This window comes from Lacerta agilis, chromosome 2 (assembly GCF_009819535.1).
Source record: "Lacerta agilis isolate rLacAgi1 chromosome 2, rLacAgi1.pri, whole genome shotgun sequence".
NCBI classification, from domain to species: Eukaryota; Metazoa; Chordata; class Lepidosauria; order Squamata; family Lacertidae; genus Lacerta; species Lacerta agilis.
This window is the reverse complement of record NC_046313.1, coordinates 117113116-117132324: the sequence shown is the minus strand read 5'-3', so window position 1 is coordinate 117132324 and position 19209 is coordinate 117113116. Positions and strand designations below refer to the sequence as shown.

Genomic DNA, 19209 nt, shown 5'->3' with positions numbered 1-19209 from the left:
TTGCAAAATGTTCGAAAACCGAGGCATGGCTTCCCATTGGTTGCAAGAGCTTCTTGCACTCCGCAGAAGTTGCGTCGCACGTTCAAGTTCCGAAAAACATTCGAAAACGGAAACATTTGCTTCCGGGATTTCAGCATTCGGGAACCGAAACATGTGAGAACAGAGGCGTTCGGGAACCGAGGTTCCAATGTACCAGTATTTGCCCAAAGATAGATTCAGAGTGTATTTTGTTCTATTGTGCTCTTATGAATTTGCCAGCGTTATCGTTATGGTAAAATATTGTACTATTTAAATGGCATAGATTTATTTAGTCACTCAGTATCAACAGAACATGGTTATAGGCCTCGGAGGACACACGGTGATTTGCAGAATTCTACCTTTGGTTTTAAAAAGTGAAATGTAGTTAAATGGAACCAAATAGAAATTGGGTGCTTCTGTGCAGGTTGGGGGGTTGGATTGTAAACACACACACTGTCACGGAGCCAAGCATGGCTTGGGAAGGGAGCGTGGGAGAAGGAAAAGGGGGAGAAAGCTGGAAAGCAGACAGTCAGGGGGAGGAGGCTGGCTATAGAGAACCGGCACAATTAATCTCAACAGATACGTCATCCTCTGACAGCCCCCTCTTGTAGACATCACCGGAGGAAAGAGAAAGTACTCGAGCCAGTGATAGACAGGGGGAGGGGAGCCAGAGGGGGAAGAAGAAATTTACACGTCATTTCAGAGCGACCAGGAAATTCTTATGTTGGAAAAGGCGCGAAAATGAAAGCAGTTAGGATATTTGCCGTAGAAGGGAGTAGACATGATTTATTGCACTGTAATTACCGAGCACTAAATAAATGCTTTTGAAGTTTGAAATCGGAGCCGGCTTTAGCTCGCAGCAACAGCAAAAAGGCAAGGGTTGCCGTGACACACACATACACACAAGACAGCTGTGTATGAAACACAATTTATGACACACACGCACATACACAAAGAGAGAGAGAGAATACAAAGAAAAAGAAAATGAAATCAAATAAATAAATTAGTTGGCATCTGTTTTTCTCAAGAGATAATATAAGAGTGCGGCCTTAGGGGTGAAGTCAAACCGTTGGACAGTTAGAGCACTTGCTGTGGCTGTATGGGAGAGACATGTTTAATTGCAGCTGGAGCAGATGAAGGTCTCAGTTTTGCTGTTACAGGTGCTCTGTGGTGTTACTTATGTCCCAGTCAGGGGCGTAGCAAGGTAAATTGGTACCCAGGGGTAAAAAAATTTTTTGTCACCCCCCCCTCCAGGCATGGGAAGGTCAGGTGGTACCCGGGGCAGAAAATTTCTTGTCAACCCCCCCATTGATCCCCCCCCCGCAAAAAATGGTTTTACGTTATTTCATATTTTCTTACAAAGGAATAATAACAAGTAATATTAAAAAAACACTTTTATTTATATCCCACCCCGGCCAAAGTCGGGCTCAGGGTGGTTAACATCAGATACATAACATTGGTATAAAATCAAACAATCATTAAATTATCTCCTAAAAACATCTCAAAATCAATTGAAAGTCTAATTAGATGGCTTTCCACAGGGTTAGGGTTGGGAACAGTAAGTGTTCTCTGAACTGAAATTTCAGCCTTTATGACGTAGGAAAACAGCCAAGTAAACAGCTATTTTGGTAGAGGAGGGTCAAGATATTAACCAATATGCATGAAATTTCATATATAGCTATATGATCCTTCGGAGCAGGCATTTAAAAAAAATAATAATTCAAAAAAAAAATTCAAAAAATAGTAATTGATAATTTGTCACTCCCTCCATTATGGAACCCGGGGTGGCTCCCCCTGCCCCCCCCTTGTTATGGCCCTGCTCCCAGTGGTCATTTCTCCTCTGGTCACCACTGTGGAAATAAAGTAGACTCAGAGTATATCTACTGAAAGCAAGAGGGCTTTCTGTTCATTGAGTCCAAATAACAATGGCTATCATCTATGCTCCTCTTCCTTCAAGCTATCGACATCAGGAGAATGTCAGGAGCTCCAGACACTTTTGCACCACAAGCAGAAAGAACAGCCGAAAGAACAGGAAGACAGCAGGAGACTGTCAGGAGCTACTTTCCCGAGACGTGGCTGTGGAACACATATGTAGTGAAGTAAGTGATGGTTTTCAGACTTTGTGGGGTGCGCATATTGCAGATATTCATATTATGCAGTTTGAAGCGACTGGATGCATAAAAACAGGCTCCTTTGGAAATGAAGCACTGTCAAGGCCCATAAGTTTAACGAAAGCTTTGCTTGCAGAACTTTCTTCAAAACGAAACAAAAACATCCGATGACACATCCAAACAACTCCATAAGACATATGCCGCCAGTCCAAGGCATAGGCTCAGCATCTTACAAAATGTGAAACAAGTTTTTAATGTTTGATGCTGTATTGTTTTTAATATTCGGTTGGAAGCTGCCCAGAGTGGCTGGGGAAACCCAGCCAGATGGGCGGGATAGAAATAATATATTATTTTATTTATTTATTATATAGCAGACCTAGAAACAGAGGTCTGTCTCTCCCCACAACCTGCATCCTGCCTGGGGCTGTTTATCTGGAGAGCTTCATCTACACTCTCACTCTCATAGAGCCCAGGAACAAAGGACTACAGCCATCACCCTTCCAAGATGGCGAAGTTGCAATTTGATTCAATACCTCTAAGGTTAAACACTCACATATTAGCTAGCAGAAAACAACATTCCATTATCAACTCAGTTAAGGTTCAGAGTCCCTTAGAGTACGGCAGTGGAATTTTCCAACATTAAACCCTTTCACCATTACACATAAGCATTCCCATTTTGGTGTCAATTAAAACAAGTATAAACAACAGGGCAGTGGTGGTGCTGGGGGATTCCATAGCGAAAATCCCTTGAAAGAAATGCCGAGAACCTGTGGCCCTCCAGGTGTTACTGCCATGCAACTTTCCATCATGCCTGCTCAAAGGCCATCCAGCCTGGGGCTGATCGGAGTTGGAGCCCAACAACAACGGGAAGGCCACACAGCCCCCACCCCGCAAAATCTCTGCCCTATTACAAGCCATTACCCTAGGGAGAATTAGGCAAATTGGTGAAGGACAAGGCTCTTGATAGCACCTCGAATACTTGGAAGTGATGTGCATTTTACAGGATTTCCCTGGTGATGGGAAATGAAGATATGGCTTGCAGAAGGGAGCTGTGAAAATGTTCCCCACCCTGCACGGCCATCTTTAGAAATCTAAAGGCCTGTCACATTGAAGATGGATCAAACATTGCCGGGGCTTCTACTAGATGACCCTTGGGGTCCCTTCCAACTCTATGATTCTATGAAACTTGTTTTCTGCTGCTCCAGAGTGCAGGGCACAAATCAATGGAATCAAGTTATAATAAAGGAGATTCTGGCTAAACATTATGGTGGCCACAGCTGTTTGGCAGTGGAACGGACTCCCTCAGAAGGTGGTGGACTCTCCTTCCCTGGAGGCTTTTAAGCAGAGCTTGGATGGCCATCTGTCAGTGATTTGTTAGCTGGGATTTGTGCAGTGGACTAGATGGTGCTTGGGGTCCTATCGATGGCATCAAACACCGAGTAAATTGGCAAAAATGTACAAAACTAAATCAAATAAATGTGGGAAATGTAAAGAGAAAGAAGGTTCTTTTTATCATATGTGTGGTGCCAGTGTGGTGTAGTGGTTAAGAGTGGTAGACTCGTAATCTGGTGAACTGGGTTTGCGTCCCCGCTCCTCCACATGCTGCTGCTGGGTGACCTTGGGCTAGTCACACTTCTCTGAAGTCTTTCAGCCCCACTCGCCTCACAGAGTGTTTGTTGTGGGGGAGGTAGGGAAAGGAGAATGTTAGCCGCTTTGAGACTCCTTCGGGTAGTTATAAAGCAGGATATCAAATACAAACTCATGTGGTGGTCTTGTAGTAAGGTTAAGGCTTACTGGGAAATGATATACAATGAAATGAAAAGGATGTTTAAAATAACATTTGTAAAAAAAAACACCAGAAGCCTTTCTCTTGGGAATTATAGGGATAGAACAATAAATAGTAATAATAATAATAATAATAATAATAATAATAATAATAATAATAATAATAATAATAATTTGTTTGTACCCCCCCATCTGGCTGAGTCTCCCCAGCCATTCTGGGTGGCTTCCATCAAATATTAAAATACATTTAAAATATCACAGATTAAAAACTTCCCTAAACAGGGCTGCCTTTAGAACTTTAGAAATTTAGAACTACCTAAATTGTATAGAAATTTATTCATGTATACGACTACAGTGGCAAGAGTGGTTGTTGTTGTTCAGTCGTTCAGTCGTGTCCGACTCTTCGTGACCCCATGGACCAGAGCACGCCAGGCACGCCTATCCTTCACTGCCTCTCGCAGTTTGGCCAAACTCATGTTAGTAGCTTCGAGAACACTGTCCAACCATCTCATCCTCTGTTGTCCCCTTCTCCTTGTGCCCTCCATCTTTCCCAACATCAGGGTCTTTTCTAGGGAGTCTTCTCTTCTCATGAGGTGCCCAAAGTACTGGAGCCTCAACTTCAGGATCTGTCCTTCTAGTGAGCACTCAGGGCTGATTTCTTTGAGAATGGATAGGTTTGATCTTCTTGCAGTCCATGGGACTCTCAAGAGTCTCCTCCAGCACCATAATTCAAAAGCATCAATTCTTTGGCGATCAGCCTTCTTCTTGCCCCAAAAAGGAAAGAAGCAGAAGTCCCAGCAAAGGAAGAATGGATATGAAAACGTATGGAATATGCAAAAATGGCAAAACTTACTGGAAGAATAAGAAATGAAGATAACAAACTTTTAATAAAAGAATGGAAATGGTTAATTGAATATTTACAGACAAATTGTAAACAGATAAAAACACTGGCAGGATTATTGTAATAACCTGCAGTTATATAAGAGTATGTATTCAAAGAAGATAAATAAATGAGCAAGTTAATTTGGATATGCAGAATATATTAAAAACAAATTTAAGGAACTGCAGAAAGAGGGGGAAGGGAGTCAAGTTTTAAAATGTCAAAATGACTGTAAAATCAATCGAATGTATATATCTGAAAAGATACCCCCCCACACACACACACACCACACACACACAAATAGATGACCCTTGGGACCCCCTCCAACTCTATGATTCTTGTTCTTCTCTGTCCCTCAGCGACGAGTCCCAAGGCGAGATTGACATCCCCGTGACCATTCCGGACACCATCACCGAGTGGAAGGCGGGAGCTTTCTGCTTGTCCCCGGATGTGGGATTTGGCCTGGCCCAGACTGCCTCCCTCACGGCCTTCCAGCCATTCTTCCTTGATCTGACCTTGCCCTACTCTGTGGTGCGGGGCGAAGCGTTCACCCTGAAGGCCACTGTCTTCACTTACATGCAGCGCTGCATCAGGGTGAGAAATGCCCTAGCTTGGCTCCCGATTCCCGAAAACTCCTCGCCCTCTTTTCCTTGGCATAGAATTTGGATCGCCTAGGCACAGAATCATATTGCTGCAGGCACCCTGTCTCTTGAGTGGTGAGAGACTTTTATTTCCACCCCGGTAACGCCTTTCTGTTCATGGACAGGTCAGTATATCGCTGGCTCCCTCTGCTGAGTTCGTGGCTACCCCTCTGGAGAAGGAGGAGGAGTCTTACTGCCTGTGTGCCGATGAAAGGAAAACGGTCTCTTGGACAGTAACTCCCAAATCTCTGGGTAAGCAGCAACTCTAAAGGTAAAGGTAAAGGGGCCCCTGACCATTAGGTCCAGTCGTGTCCGACTCGGGTTGCGGCGCTCATCTCGCTCTATAGGCCAAGGGAGCCGGCGTTTGTCCGCAGACAGCTTCCGGGTCATGTGGCCAGCATGACAAAGCCGTTTCTGGCGAACCAGAGCAGCACACGGAAACGCCGTTTACCTTCCCAGCAGAGAGGTCCCTATTTATCTACTTGCACTTTGATGGTGCTTTCGAACTGCTAGGTTGGCAGGAGCAGGGACCAAGCAATGGGAGCTCACCCCATTGCGGGGATTCGAACCGCCGACCTTCTGATCGGCAAGCCCTAGGCTCTGTGGTTTAACCCACAGCGTCACCCGCGTCCCTACTGTATTTTTAGTCCGTGGCAAATTTGGCTACTGCCTACATTTTGGGTATGCATTGATTTCTCTCCCAACTTTAAATAGCCTGATAAGAATGAAAAGGATTGCAAGCGAACCATGCTATTGACAAAATAGAACGAGGGCGGTCCTTTTTCTCTCTTCTAGGGGAAATAAACTTCACAGCAAGTGCTGAAGCCGTGAACTCTGAACAGCTCTGTGGAAACGAAATAGTGGAGATGCCTAGCGAAGGGCAGAAGAAGACTATGATCAAATCTCTTTTGGTCGAGGTACAAGGGCTGCTTTAATCTTGATTGGAGGTTGCATAAGTGTGATGAGAGAGAGAGAGAGAATGAATGAATGAATGTTTATTTGCATCAGCCACATAAGTGTGATTTTGTGTGGAATAAAGCAGACCTTCCAAGTGTCCCTATTTTCTAGAGACAGTCCCGGATTTACAGAAGCTGCCCCTGTTTCTGATTTGATCTTGGAATGTCCTGCTTTTCCTCCCCATTGTCACTTGAGAAATGTTGGAGGGCATGGTAAAACAGCAATGTTTGCAATAAGATGCCTGGATCATTGGCGGATGATAGAGAGAAAGGGAACTTGCTCTTCCCACTGACTCCTTCTCAATTACTGTATGTGGGAATGTTTAGGAGTGTGGATGATGATATATTATTTTATATATCTCATCCCAGCTTGAGTTAACAAGCTCCAAACTCAGCAGAGTTACATTCCCCTTTAAAACACACACAGCAGACGCGCTTGCACAGGCTTGCTAAAGCCTCTATAAGAAATATATATTCCTGGTATATTCCCCTTCTTCCCTCTTAAAAGTAAAGACACAACACAGTACTGTTTGTAAGATATAAAAGAGTTTACTTACAGGCATCCTGATTTAGAATACAGTCTCAGAAAGGCAGGCAGGCTTAGATAAATGTATTTACATGTAGAAGCTAACTCCATAAGGGAGGAAAGCCTCTTTGTGTTCTCTTGGCTGGAAGCCAAGAAAGCATCTTGTCCTAAGATGTAGCTTGTTCAGAAGACGATGCAAAAGAGAGAAATGGCGTCTGCTTCCTGTGGTTTTGTGTAAACCTCCCCAGGTAAAACCACACCCATCTCAAGTTACACAGAAGAAGTGGTCTCAGTCCAGGTAAACAGGAAGTTAAGGCTGGAAGGCTGGAGGACTGAGACACCTTCATGTCCACTCTAGGAATGTTGTGTTTGGCTGCTCTGTGTTTACATCCCACACTGTATTCTTTTGTGTATAAGACAATGGTGGTTTGTTTGTTTTTCTTTTTTGCTAAACTTGGGGTCATTTTAAATCCACATTGCACGGGGGTTCGGACTTGGGCTCTTGAAATATGGTAACCCCAAAAAGCTCAACAACATTGGCCAACTTCCCCCCAAAAAAGCTTAACAGTTTTATGCGATTTCCTGTCAAAAGCTCAGAGTTGTTCTGTTTGATGTCTAAAATATTGACTTCTTAATTTTGGATTTAAAAAGTATGGGTTGTCTTACACATGGAGGTATCTTATACATGGAAAAATGCGGTACTTTTTGGTAAGGTAGGCTATTTCAGGTTTTACTTCCTGCTTGTTCTCCAAGTTTCAGTCAATGTGAGCTAGCATGTGCCAGTGTTAACTTATCGGCTCTATCTTGGCTGCATGTAAAATTGATATACAGGGACTTCAGGGTGAAGGGTTTGTAATAACTAAATAATATTTAGAATGGCTTTGTTTGCCATGAGGAATTCACCTTAAGTTTTCTTAATCTTTCCAACCAGACTATTTCTTTCTGTACACTGCTGGAATGCAGAACTTTTTTCGTTCTCAGCCTAGGTGTTACTTCTGCAGAGTTTCTCATTCTCATTCTCGCCTCCCCCTTTCTTTTCTTTTCTTTTCTCTCCTCTCCTCATGAAGCAAGAAGGTGTTGAGAGGGACGTGGTCTTCAGCAACCTGCTATGTGCAGCTGGTAAGTGTCTGCTACCTGAAGGAGCATCTCCACCCCCATCATTCTGCCAGGACACCAAGATCCAGCTCCAAGGGCCTTCTGGCGGTTCCCTCCCTGCAAGAAGTGAGGTTACAGGGAACCAGGCAGACAGGGCCTTCTCAGTAGTGGCACCTGCCCTATCGAATGCCCTCCCATTAGATGTCAAGGAAATAAACAACTGTCTTACAGAATACACCAGAAGGCAATCCTGTTTAAGGAAGTTTTTAATGTTTGATGTTTTATCGTGTTTTTAATATTCTGTGGAAACCCAGCCAAATGGGTGAGGTATTATTATAGGCCTCCCTACCCATTTCTCTGCATAAATCTCACATAACTGGTAAGGCCACATCTGCAACATACAGAAAACATCATTATCATCATCATCATCATCATCATCAGTTGCTTTTCTCACAGAATGAACCAAAGTGACAATTGTTAATACTAGTTGCAGGTAGGTAGCCGTGTTGGTCTGCCATAGTCAAAACAAAATAAAAAATAAAAAATTGCTACTGGAAGGAATTTTTTTTTATTTTGTTTTAATTGTTAATACTATTATTACTATTTGTAGTAGTAGTCGTAGTAGTAATTACACACCCTTTGTTAGCTGTTTTTCTGAGTCATGCTGTGCTGGCCCCGGGGGTTTATTCGTGAAGCGAGGTCCAAGTCCAGTCCTGGGTCTAGGGGTCCAAAGGAGGTCAGTCCGGTGGGGAGCAAGGCAGGGAGCAGGTCAAGGTCCAAGGCAGGTGCAGGCACGAGGTTGCGGGTCAAGTATACGTTTGCAGCTAAGTTGCTCACGCACCTTGGGCTGGGTCTGGCTGGCTTTTATCTGGCCCTATGCTTAGGGTGGCCCCGATCCTCTGGAGACTCGCCTCTCCTCCGGAACTGGAGGCAAGCACTCCTCCTGTAAGCAAAATCGAAAATTCTTTCTAGTAGCACCTTAGAGACCAACTGAGTTTGTTCCTGGTATGAGCTTTCGTGTGCATGCACACTTCTTCAGATACACTGAAACAGAAGTCACCAGATCCTTAAATATAGTGGGGGAGTGGGGAGGGGTATTACTCAGAAGGGTGGTGGGAATGGGTGATAGGCTGATAAGTGTGGAAAACCTGTTGACGACTCTAAACGGCTGCAGTTAGTCTTGCAGGGAAATGCAAGGGGTGAGATGGCTAAAGATGGCTTAGTTATGTATAATGAGATAAGAATCCAATGTCTTTGTTCAAACCAGGTTTCTCCATGGTTTTAAGTTTGGTGATTAGTTGCAATTCAGCCACTTCTCTTTCCAGTCTATTTCTGAAATTTCTTTGTATTAAGACAGCTACTTTGAGATCTTTTATAGAATGTCCTGGGAGATTGAAGTGTTCTCCTACTGGTTTCTCTGTCTTGTGATTCCTGATATCAGATTTATGTCCATTTATCCTTTGGCGTAGGGTTTGGCCTGTTTGTCCAATATAGAGAGCTGAAGGGCACTGTTGGCATTTGATTGCATACACAATGTTGGAAGATGAGCAATTAAATAGTCCTGAGATGGTGTGTTTGATGTTGTTGGGACCAGTAATGGTGTTATCCGGGTTTATGTGGCAGCAAAGTTGGCATCTGGGTTTATTGCAGGCTCTGGTACCAGTGTCCATGTTGAGTCCTGTTTTTGTATTATTGTGGGTGAGGAGCTGTTTGAGATTGGGTGGCTGTTTGTATGCGATGAAGGGTCTTCCTCCCAGAGCTTGAGAAAGAGAACTGTCATTGTCTAGGAGAGGTTGTAGATCTCTGATTATGCGTTGTACTGTTTTAACTTGGGAGCTGTATGTGATGACTAGTGGTGTTCTGTTATTTTCTTTTTTGGGTCTGTCTTGCAGCAAGTAAGCACTTAGCTCTCTTCGCCTCTCTGCCCTGAGCCTCTGCAGCTCAGGAGAGGCTGGTGATTTACTAGACCCAGGGGCCGCCTCAGCTTCCTCTGATGAGGCCGGGAGTGGAGCACCTGCAGGCAATGGGTCCTCCCTCCCATCAGGAGCCGGAGCAGACTCAGCAGATGCCCGCACCTGGGGATCCAGCACAGGTGGGGATCCTTCAGGCTCAAGCCCTAGCCCTGGCTCTGCTGGTTCTGGAGGCGGGGAATCCTGTGCAGGCTGGGATCCCTTAGGTTCAGCATCTGAGTCTGACTCCCAGGCCACCACACATGCAGAGCGATGCAGTGCTTTCACCCTCAAAGCTCTACTGATGAAGCAGACTCCACACACAAGACTTTGAAGATGACTCTTTACTTGCAGGATGGCAACTTTTACGAGCAATATTATTTATGCATATCAAGTCCAATACATTGCATTTCTCTCCCTTGAGCCCAAGAGAGGGTCTTCTTGCTTCTTCCAAAACTCCTTCGAAGCCCTCCATAAATGATCAGTCCATAGCTCCTCAGGAGAGCAGGCTTGCAAATGCTCCCACTAACTGGAAGAGAGGCTGTAATAACCAGGCAACAGGAACAATCAAAACTCTCTGTTCTGCTTGCAGAGAAGTCAAAGTCATCAGGACCTCTTTCTTTAAAGCTGCCAGACAATGTGGTGGAGGGCTCAGCCAGGGCCTCCTTCTGTGTGCTGGGTAAGTCATGAAAACTTGCCAGGACTCGGGCTTCACAGAGACACTGTGTAAACGCTCTGAATTCCACGCCATCTGGCCCAGTCTTCACCCTTCCACACATGTTAATGGCTCTCTGCAGTTCCAACGTCCTGGGTTGAGTGTAGTTGCTTATGCAGTCAAGACAGCACCGTCCACTTAGAAGATGTCAGCAGGCTTGGAGGAAGCCCAAGATTTGCAGAAGTAGCAAACCAAGTTGTGGAAGGAGAGCTAAGGGCTGGGTCTGGGGCGGAATGGAACAGCTCAGTGAGGATTGAGCATGCCCCATGGACATGGGGTGCTAACTTTTGGGAAGGGAATTCAAGTGGGAGGGGTAATGGAATGGAGTATCCTGGAAAGGAATGTGTCCAGGGGCGTCGTAGGGTGGGGGCGGTGGGGGCGGGCCGCCCCTCGTGCCGCCCCTAGGCGGGTGTGTGCAGTGCTGCTGCTCCCGGGGTGACGGAGGGAGCGGCGGCGCGTCCCACCACTCCCATGCGCCGCCGCTCCCTCCGTCACCCCGGGAGCAGCAGCGCTGCACGGACGAGGCTCCCGAAGTGGCGGCCCGGCATACCCCAGGGGCGGGGGCGTAGCTGCGCGCGCGTGCGTCATGACGCACACGCAGCGATGCGCCGCCCCCGGGGATGCTGGGCCGCCGCCGCGCGTGCATGCGTCATGACGTCATGACGCACGCACGCGCCGCGATGCCCCGCCCCCAGGGGTGCCCCTTGGCTTCCCGCCCCGGGCAGCCAAGGGGCTAGGAACGCCCCTGAATGTGTCTATCTGGAACTCAGTGCTACATGCTGTAAATATTTCCCACTTATTTTCTGCTTGTCTTTCCACTTATTCTAGCACATGCTTTCTTGGCCTGGCCTCCCCCTGCCTCCTTAATTATGCCTCCATCTGAGCCTACCCATTTCTCCGGCAATCTGGCATTAATAATCTGTTGGAATTGGACTCTAGTTCCCATTTACAGAACTATGCGAAAGGAAGAGACCGGGTTGTTTAACCCTTTAGCTAGTTCCCTTTCCCGTCCTATAAAAGTCCATACCTGTCAGCTTTTCCCTTTTCTTGCGAGGAATCCTATTTGGAATAAGGGAACTTCCCGTAAAAAGGGGGAAAGTTGACAGCTATGAAAGTCACACAAGGCACTCTCTTTTTAAAGTTTAAATAACAAATAACTTTTACTCAGTGTACTTGCACTTTCTAGATTAATCATACAAGGCAGGTAGGTGTTACTCATGTGGCTAACTAGGGACGTAGGTGGTGCTGTGGTCTAAAGCACTGAGCCCCTTGGGCTTGCCAATCAGAAGGTCAGTGGTTTGAATCCCTGCGACGGGGTGAGCTACCGTTGCTCTGTCCCAGCTCCTGCAGTTCGAAAGCATGCCAGTGCAAGTAGATAAATAGGTACCGCTGATAGTCGGTAATCGGCATTTGTGTGTGTTCCATTGCACCCGAAACGGTTGAGCCTGTTGAATTACGCTGGGTGTATCTTCCACGTCTTCTGTCCACAGGCAGGACGACTGGAACGCCTTCACAGCATAATCCAGAAAACCTGGACTCATAACTTCTATCTATGAGCCCCAACGACAGTGACCAATAAACAGATGCAGTTCTGCTCCAGCGGTTTTAGAAGTAATCCTTTATTTCTACAAGCTAAATCATGTTTACAGAATATACAGTGTGAGTTTGCAGCTTCTCACTCAGCCATCTAATCTACAGCAGAGATAACAGCACACTTCATTCAGAGCTCAGAGTTAGGAACACAAGATCAAAGGACAGTTCCTCCCCCTTCTCTCCCCACTGAATCATCCGATTCTCAGAATGGTAGGGGTGAAAATGCTAACATAGTCATGCTGGCCACATAACCCGGAAAAGCTGTCTGTGGACAGCCTGAAAGCGAGATGAGCGCTGCAACCCCATAGTCGCATTTGACTGGACTTAACCGTCCAGGGGTCATTTGCCGTATTTTTCGCTCCATAAGATGCACTTTTTTCCTCCTGAAAAGTAAGGAGAAATATCTGTGCGTCTTATGGAGAGAATGGTGGTCCCTGGAGCTGAATTGCCCAGGGGCCAAAAGAGGATCGTGCTTTTTATTTTACAAAGAGAAAAGGGGGTGTTGAAAGGACCCTGTTCAGCAGCTGATCAGCAAGAGATCGGGAGAGAGATAAGCGTCCCTGGCTCCCTTTCAGTCCCGCCCTCTTGCCCCACCCTCCATTGTTGAATGTGCTGCAGAGGGAGGTTGTTTGTTTCCCCAGCGACATGGGACTGGCTGATTAGATTATCTGTCTGGAAACTGTAGGAAAGGCTCCCTTTCCTTTAGAAGCGGCAGAAATGTGAGTTGAACGCCATAAAAATGGGGCTTTTCCTCTTTGCTTTTCCCCCTTTGCAAAAGGAGCTTTGCTTTTCCCCCCTTTGCAAAAAAGCTGCAAAACTTTTAGCTGATCCTCAAAAAAACAGGGCTTTTCCCTCTGCAAAAAAGCTGCAAAACTTTTAGCTGATCCTCAAAAAAACAGGGCTTTTCCCTTTGCAAAAAAAGCTGCAAAACCTTTAGCTGATCCGCAAAAAAACAGGGCTTTTAGAGGAGGAAAACCAGAAAAATGTTTTTTTTTTCTTGTTTCCTCCTCTAAAAACGAGGTGCTCCCTATGGTCCGGTGCGCCATATGGAGCGAAAAATATGGTGCCTTTTATGCTGTATCTCATTAGCACTTAATATTTCTCTGATTCCATCTGGCAATTCTGTCCTCCCACAGCATTTTCATTACAATTCCACCTGAAGCTGTTTTTTTTCTCCCGCTCCCTGATCTGTGATTTCCTTACAGAATTTTGCAATGCTTTGTTGTTTTCTTTTGTCATGCATTTAACTTGGTGGCTCTGCAGCACCCCCTCATCTTCCAACCAGCCCCTTGAGTCCATCGTTCCCCTCCCCTCCTCTTCCCACATCCCAGGGGACCTCCTTGGAATAGCTATACAGAACCTCCACAAACTTCTTCGGATGCCCTACGGCACTGGGGAGCAGAACTTGGCCCTCTTTGTCCCCAACATCTACATCCTGGAGTACCTGAATAAGACTGAGCAGCTGACGGAAGAGGTCAAGACCAAGGCCATCGGATACTTAGTGGCTGGTAAGAAAAACTTGTGAAGAGGGGGCGTATGGGGAAAATTCTACATTTGTTGTTTCCTGCAGGGCGGGAGGAACAATGTAGATTCACTCAGTCCATAGCTGTCAACTTTTCCCTTTTCTTGTGAGGAATCCTATTCAGAATAAGGGAAATTCATTTTTAAAAAGGGGAAAGTTGACAGCTATGACTCAGTCCATATTTACAAGCATGGACTGAAATCAATCCATTAATTAACTACCACACTAGTTGCTGGATTGCTAGTAGGGACCAATTTTAATCACTGGGACTTTGAACTCAGGACACACTTTGAACCTATTGAGAACCTGAGGGTGGAGTGTCTAATAATAATAATAATAATAATAATAATAATAATAATAATAATAATTTATTATTTGTACCCCGCCCATCTGGCCGGGTCTCCCCAGCCACTCTGTGCGGCTTCCAACAAATATTCAAATACATTAGAATATCACAGATTAAAAACTTCCCTAAACAGGGCAGCCTTCAGATGTCTTCTGAATGTAAGGTAGTTGTTTATCTCTCTGACCCCTGATGGAAGGGTGTTCCACAGGGTGGGTGCCACTACTGAGAAGGCCCTCTGCCTGGTTCCCTGTAACTTCACTTCTCGTAGTGAGGGAACCACCAGAAGGCCCTTGGCGCTGGATCTCAGTGTCCGGGCTGAACGATGGGGGTGGAGACGCTCCTTCCGGTATACAGGACCGAGGCCATTTAGGGCTTTAAAGGTCAGCACCAACACTTTGAATTGTGCTTGGAAATAGAAATAATAATAATAATAATAATAATAATAATAATAATAATAATTTATTTGTACCCTGCCCATCTGGCTGGGTCTCCCCAGCCACTCTGGGCGGCTTCCATCAAACATTAAAATACATTTAAAATATCACAGTTTAAAAACTTCCCTAAACAGGGCTGCCTTCAGGTTTTTTCTGAATGTCAGGTAGTTGTTTATTCCCTTGACTTCTGATGGGAGGGCGTTCCACAGGGCGGGCGCCACTACCGAGAAGGCCCTCTGCCTGGTTCCCTGTAGTTTTGCTTCTCGCAGTGAGGGAACCGACAGAAGGCCCTCGGCGCTGGATCTCAGTGTCCGGGCTGAATGATGGGGATGGAGACGCTCCTTCAGGTATACGGGACCGAGGCCGTTTAGGGCTTTAAAGGTCAGCACCAACACTTTGAATTGTGCTCGGAAACGTACTGGGAGCCAATGTTGATCTCTCAGGTCCGGTGTTATGTGGTCCCGGCGGCCACTCCCAGTCACCAGTCTAGCTGCCGCATTCTGGATTAATTGCAGTTTCCGGGTCACCTTCAAAGGTAGCCCCACATAGAGCGCATTGCAGTAGTCCAAGCGGGAGATAACCAGAGCATGTACCACTCTGGCGAGACAGTCTGCGGGCAGGTAGGGTCTCAGCCTGCGTACCAGATGGAGCTGGTAGACAGCCGCCCTGGACACAGAATTAACCTGTGCCTCCATGGACAGCTGTGAGTCCAAAATGACTCCCAGGCTGCGCACCTGGTCCTTCAGGGGCACAGTTACCCCATTCAGGACCAGGGAGTCCCCCACACCCACCCGCCCCCTATCCCCCCAAAACAGTACTTCTGTCTTGTCAGGATTCAACCTCAATCCGTTAACCGCCATCCATCCTCCAACCGCCTCCAGGCACTCACACAGGACCTTCACTGCCTTCACTGGTTCTGATTTGAAAGAGAGGTAGAGCTGGGTATCATCCGCATACTGATGAACACCCAGCCCAAACCCCCTGATGATCTCTCCCAGCGGCTTCATATAGATACTAAAAAGCATGGGGGAGAGGACGGAACCCTGAGGCACCCCACTAGTGAGAGCCCAGGGGTCTGAACACTCATCCCCCATCACCACTTTCTGAACACGGCCCAGGAGGAAGGAGCGGAACCACTGTATAACAGTGCCCCCAGCTCCCAACACCTCTAGCCGGTCCAGAAGGATGTTATGGTCAATGGTGTCAAAGGCCGCTGAGAGATCCAGCAGAACTAGGAAACAGCTCTCACCTTTGTCCCTAGCCCGCCGGAGATCATCGACCAGCGCGACCAAGGCGGTTTCAGTCCCATGATGGGGCCTGAATCCCAATTGGAAGGGATCCAAATGGTCCGCATCCTCCAGGCGTGCCTGGAGTTGTTCTGCAACCACCCGCTCAATCACCTTGCCCAAGTATGGTAGATTTGAGACTGGGCGATAGTTGGCCATATTGGCCGGGTCTAAAGATGTTTTTTTAAGAAGCGGTTTAATGACCGCCTCTTTCAGCGAGTATGGGAAGACTCCCTCACAGAGGGAAGCGTTCACCACCCCGCGGAGCCCATCGCCCAGTCCTTCCTGGCTTGCTTTTATTAGCCAGGATGGGCAAAGATCAAGGAGACAGGTGGTCGGTTTCACTCGTCCAAGCAGCCTGTCCACATCCTCGGAGGTATCAGATTGAAATTGATCCCATGAAACATGACTAGACAGAGCTCTAGCACTCTCCCGCCCCGGCCCTGCTCCCACGGTGGAATCTACCTCCTTCCGAATCTGAGCGACTTTATCTGCAAAAAACTTTGCAAAAGCATTGCAGGAGATCTTGGGGTCCCCACCAGGCCCCGATGACGGAGGTGGTTCTGCTAGATTGCGAACCACCTGGAAGTGTCTCCTGCTGCTGTTTTCTGCAGATGCAATAGAAACGGTGAAGAAGGTCCTCTTCGCCGTTGCCATTGCCACTTGGTAGGCTCGAAGTTGAGCTCTAGCCTGTGTCCGGTCTGATTCGGAATGAGTTTTCCGCCACTGGCGTTCCAGCCATCTCAGCGACTGTTTCATCACCCTCAACTCCGGGGAAAACCACGGGGCTGTCCGGGCTCCATGCAATCGGAGAGGGCGCTTCGGAGCCAGACAGTCAATAGCCCTGGTTAATTCCGCGTTCCAGCGGGTCACCAGGGAATCAGCTGAAAGGCCATCAACATGGGATAAAACATCCCCCACCACTCTCTGGAAGCCAATTGGATCCATTAAGTAGTGGGGGCGGACCATCCTAATTGGTCCTACCTCCCGGCAGAGGGGAAGGGGCGCGGAGAAGTCCAGCTGCACCAGGAAGTGATCTGACCATGGCACTTCTTTTGTTTCGCTTTTACTTAATGTCAGATCACCAACATCCATAGAGGTGAATACCAGGTCTAAGGCATGTCCGCGGCTATGAGTTGGGCCAAATTTATTCAGGGACAGCCCCATGGAGGCCATGCTTTCCATGAAGTCCCGAGCGGCCCCTTGTAAGGTCGTGTCGGCATGGATGTTAAAGTCCCCTAAGACAACCAAGCTAGGTGTCTCCAGGAGCACATCCGCCACGAGCTGAAGCAGCTCGGTCAGGGAATCCTTGGTGCAGCGGGGAGGTCGGTACACCAAAAGGAATCCTGTACTGCCCCTATTGCCCAACTTCCAGAACATGCACTCAGAAAACTCGGTCTTCCCAATAGGACGCCTGGTGCAAACTAATGACTTCCTAAAAATCACTGCAACCCCCCCTCCCCGCCCAGATGGCCTGGGTTGCTGTGCGTAAGAGAAACCTGGTGGGCAAGCAGTGGCAAGGACAGGCCCATCTGCTTCATCCAACCAAGTCTCTGTTACACATGCCAGGTCAAATCCTCCATCCACAATCAAGTCGTGGATGGCAGTAGTTTTGGTCATCATTGACCTGGCATTACACAGCAGCACTTTCAGGTCATGTGGGTATCCCTTGTTGATTCCAGTATCCGTCCGGTCAGGACCAGACCCGGAGGCAGGGATAGTCCTCAAACAACGACTAAGCCTGCCTCCTCGGTAATGACATGGTCTGGTCTTAGCGTGACTCCTCCTCCTGCCCATGATCACTGAGATCGGGTGTCCCAGTGCATCCCCCCCCTGTGGAACATGCCCCAGCCATTCTGTTGGCTGGGGCCCACTCCCAGGCAGCCCTGATCCCACCCCTTAAAACAAAACAAAACTATACAACAACCAATAAAACAAAAACAGAATTATACTAAAATTAATCCATAACAAAATATCCACCCCACCCAGCCACCCCCCCCCAACAAACCAAAAGGAAAAAAAAGGAGGGGAAAAATTGAAATGCCATCAACAGTTTAAGGACATTTTCTAGCCCCACTCTCTAAGCACTAGAGTGTCATTTTTATGGCTGGGAGTGTGAGGTTTGGGCCCTGCCCCCTAGGCCAGCTGGAAAAGGCCTTGGAAAGGAGCAGGCCCTGCAGTCCTCTCCACAGCTGACGATGATCCCAGGTCTCACTGCAGCAGGAGTCCTTTTTATAGCTGGAGTGTGAGGTGTGGAGCCAATGCAGATCTCTCAGGACCGGTGTTATGTGGTCCCGGCGGCCACTCCCAGTCACCAGTCCAGCTGCTGCATTCTGGATTAATTACAGTTTCCGGGTCTTCTTTTGATGCCCACATAGCCTCTAAGCATCCATCACCGCCCCGTTGGCTGTATGGCTGAGTAGCCTTTCCTCCCCAAAAAGTACATAGAGCCAAAGGAGGAAGTTGGAAGAGTGATGCTCTTTCTCACTTCCTCCTTCAAATCTATGTGCTTTACAAGGCTCGGCTTAATTCTGCTGGATCTACTCAGATCCCTTGAATCAACTAGGTGTGTGTTTGTGTACCCACTTTATTTCTGTCTCTGTGAGTGGACAGCAGCATTTATCAATGAGGTTATGAGTTTGTTTTGTTCTTGTTTTTTATCATGTATTTTGCGTCTTTATTTTGTATGTTTCTTAGTGTGAACTGCCCTGAGATCTTTGGGTGAAGGGCGGTGTACAAGTTTAATTTTTAAAAAATGGATTAAAAAAAAAGTTAAATGATATCTTACTGCTTCCTTTTCCCAAAATGGCATATTTGACAAGTTTTGGGTAGCATTTAGGAAAACACTGAATATAGCATTGCCATAAATCAAGAAGGATACTGACAAGCTGGAACGTGTCCAGAGGAGGGCAACCAAAATGGTCCAAGGCCTGGAAACGATGCCTTATGAGGAACCTGCAGAAGAGAAGGTTAAGGGGTGATATGATAGCCATGTTCAAATATATCAAAGGATGTCATCTAGAGGAGGGAGAAAGGTTGTTTTCTGCTGCTCCAGAGAAGCGGACACGGAGCAATGGATTCAAACTACAAGAAAGAAGATTCGACCTAAACATTAGGAAGAACTTCCTGACAGTAAGAGCTGTTGGACAGTAGAATTTGCTGCCAAGGAGTGTGGTGGAGTTTTGATGGTGTTTCCTGCTTGGCAGGGGATTGGACTGGATGGCCCTTGTGGTCTCTTCCAACTCTATGATTCTATAAAGAGCACACTCCTCTCCTATTATTGCAGAAGTAGACATAATTCACAAAATGATCTGCGCAAAATGGAAAAGTAGTCCTTGTTTATCAGGTTTCA

General features: G+C 46.9%; 1 protein-coding gene across 1 annotated transcript in view; it reads left to right on the top strand.

Moving 5' to 3' along the window:
- Positions 1-19209, top strand: part of LOC117042572 (alpha-2-macroglobulin-like) — a 100450-nt gene that overhangs the window by 46701 nt on the left and 34540 nt on the right. The window contains exons 21-27 of the mRNA XM_033142111.1: positions 1976-2117; positions 5154-5388; positions 5561-5687; positions 6231-6352; positions 7985-8036; positions 10554-10640; positions 13601-13777. Coding sequence (XP_032998002.1) covers positions 1976-2117; positions 5154-5388; positions 5561-5687; positions 6231-6352; positions 7985-8036; positions 10554-10640; positions 13601-13777 — 942 coding nt within the window. The remainder of the gene's footprint in view (positions 1-1975; positions 2118-5153; positions 5389-5560; positions 5688-6230; positions 6353-7984; positions 8037-10553; positions 10641-13600; positions 13778-19209) is intronic.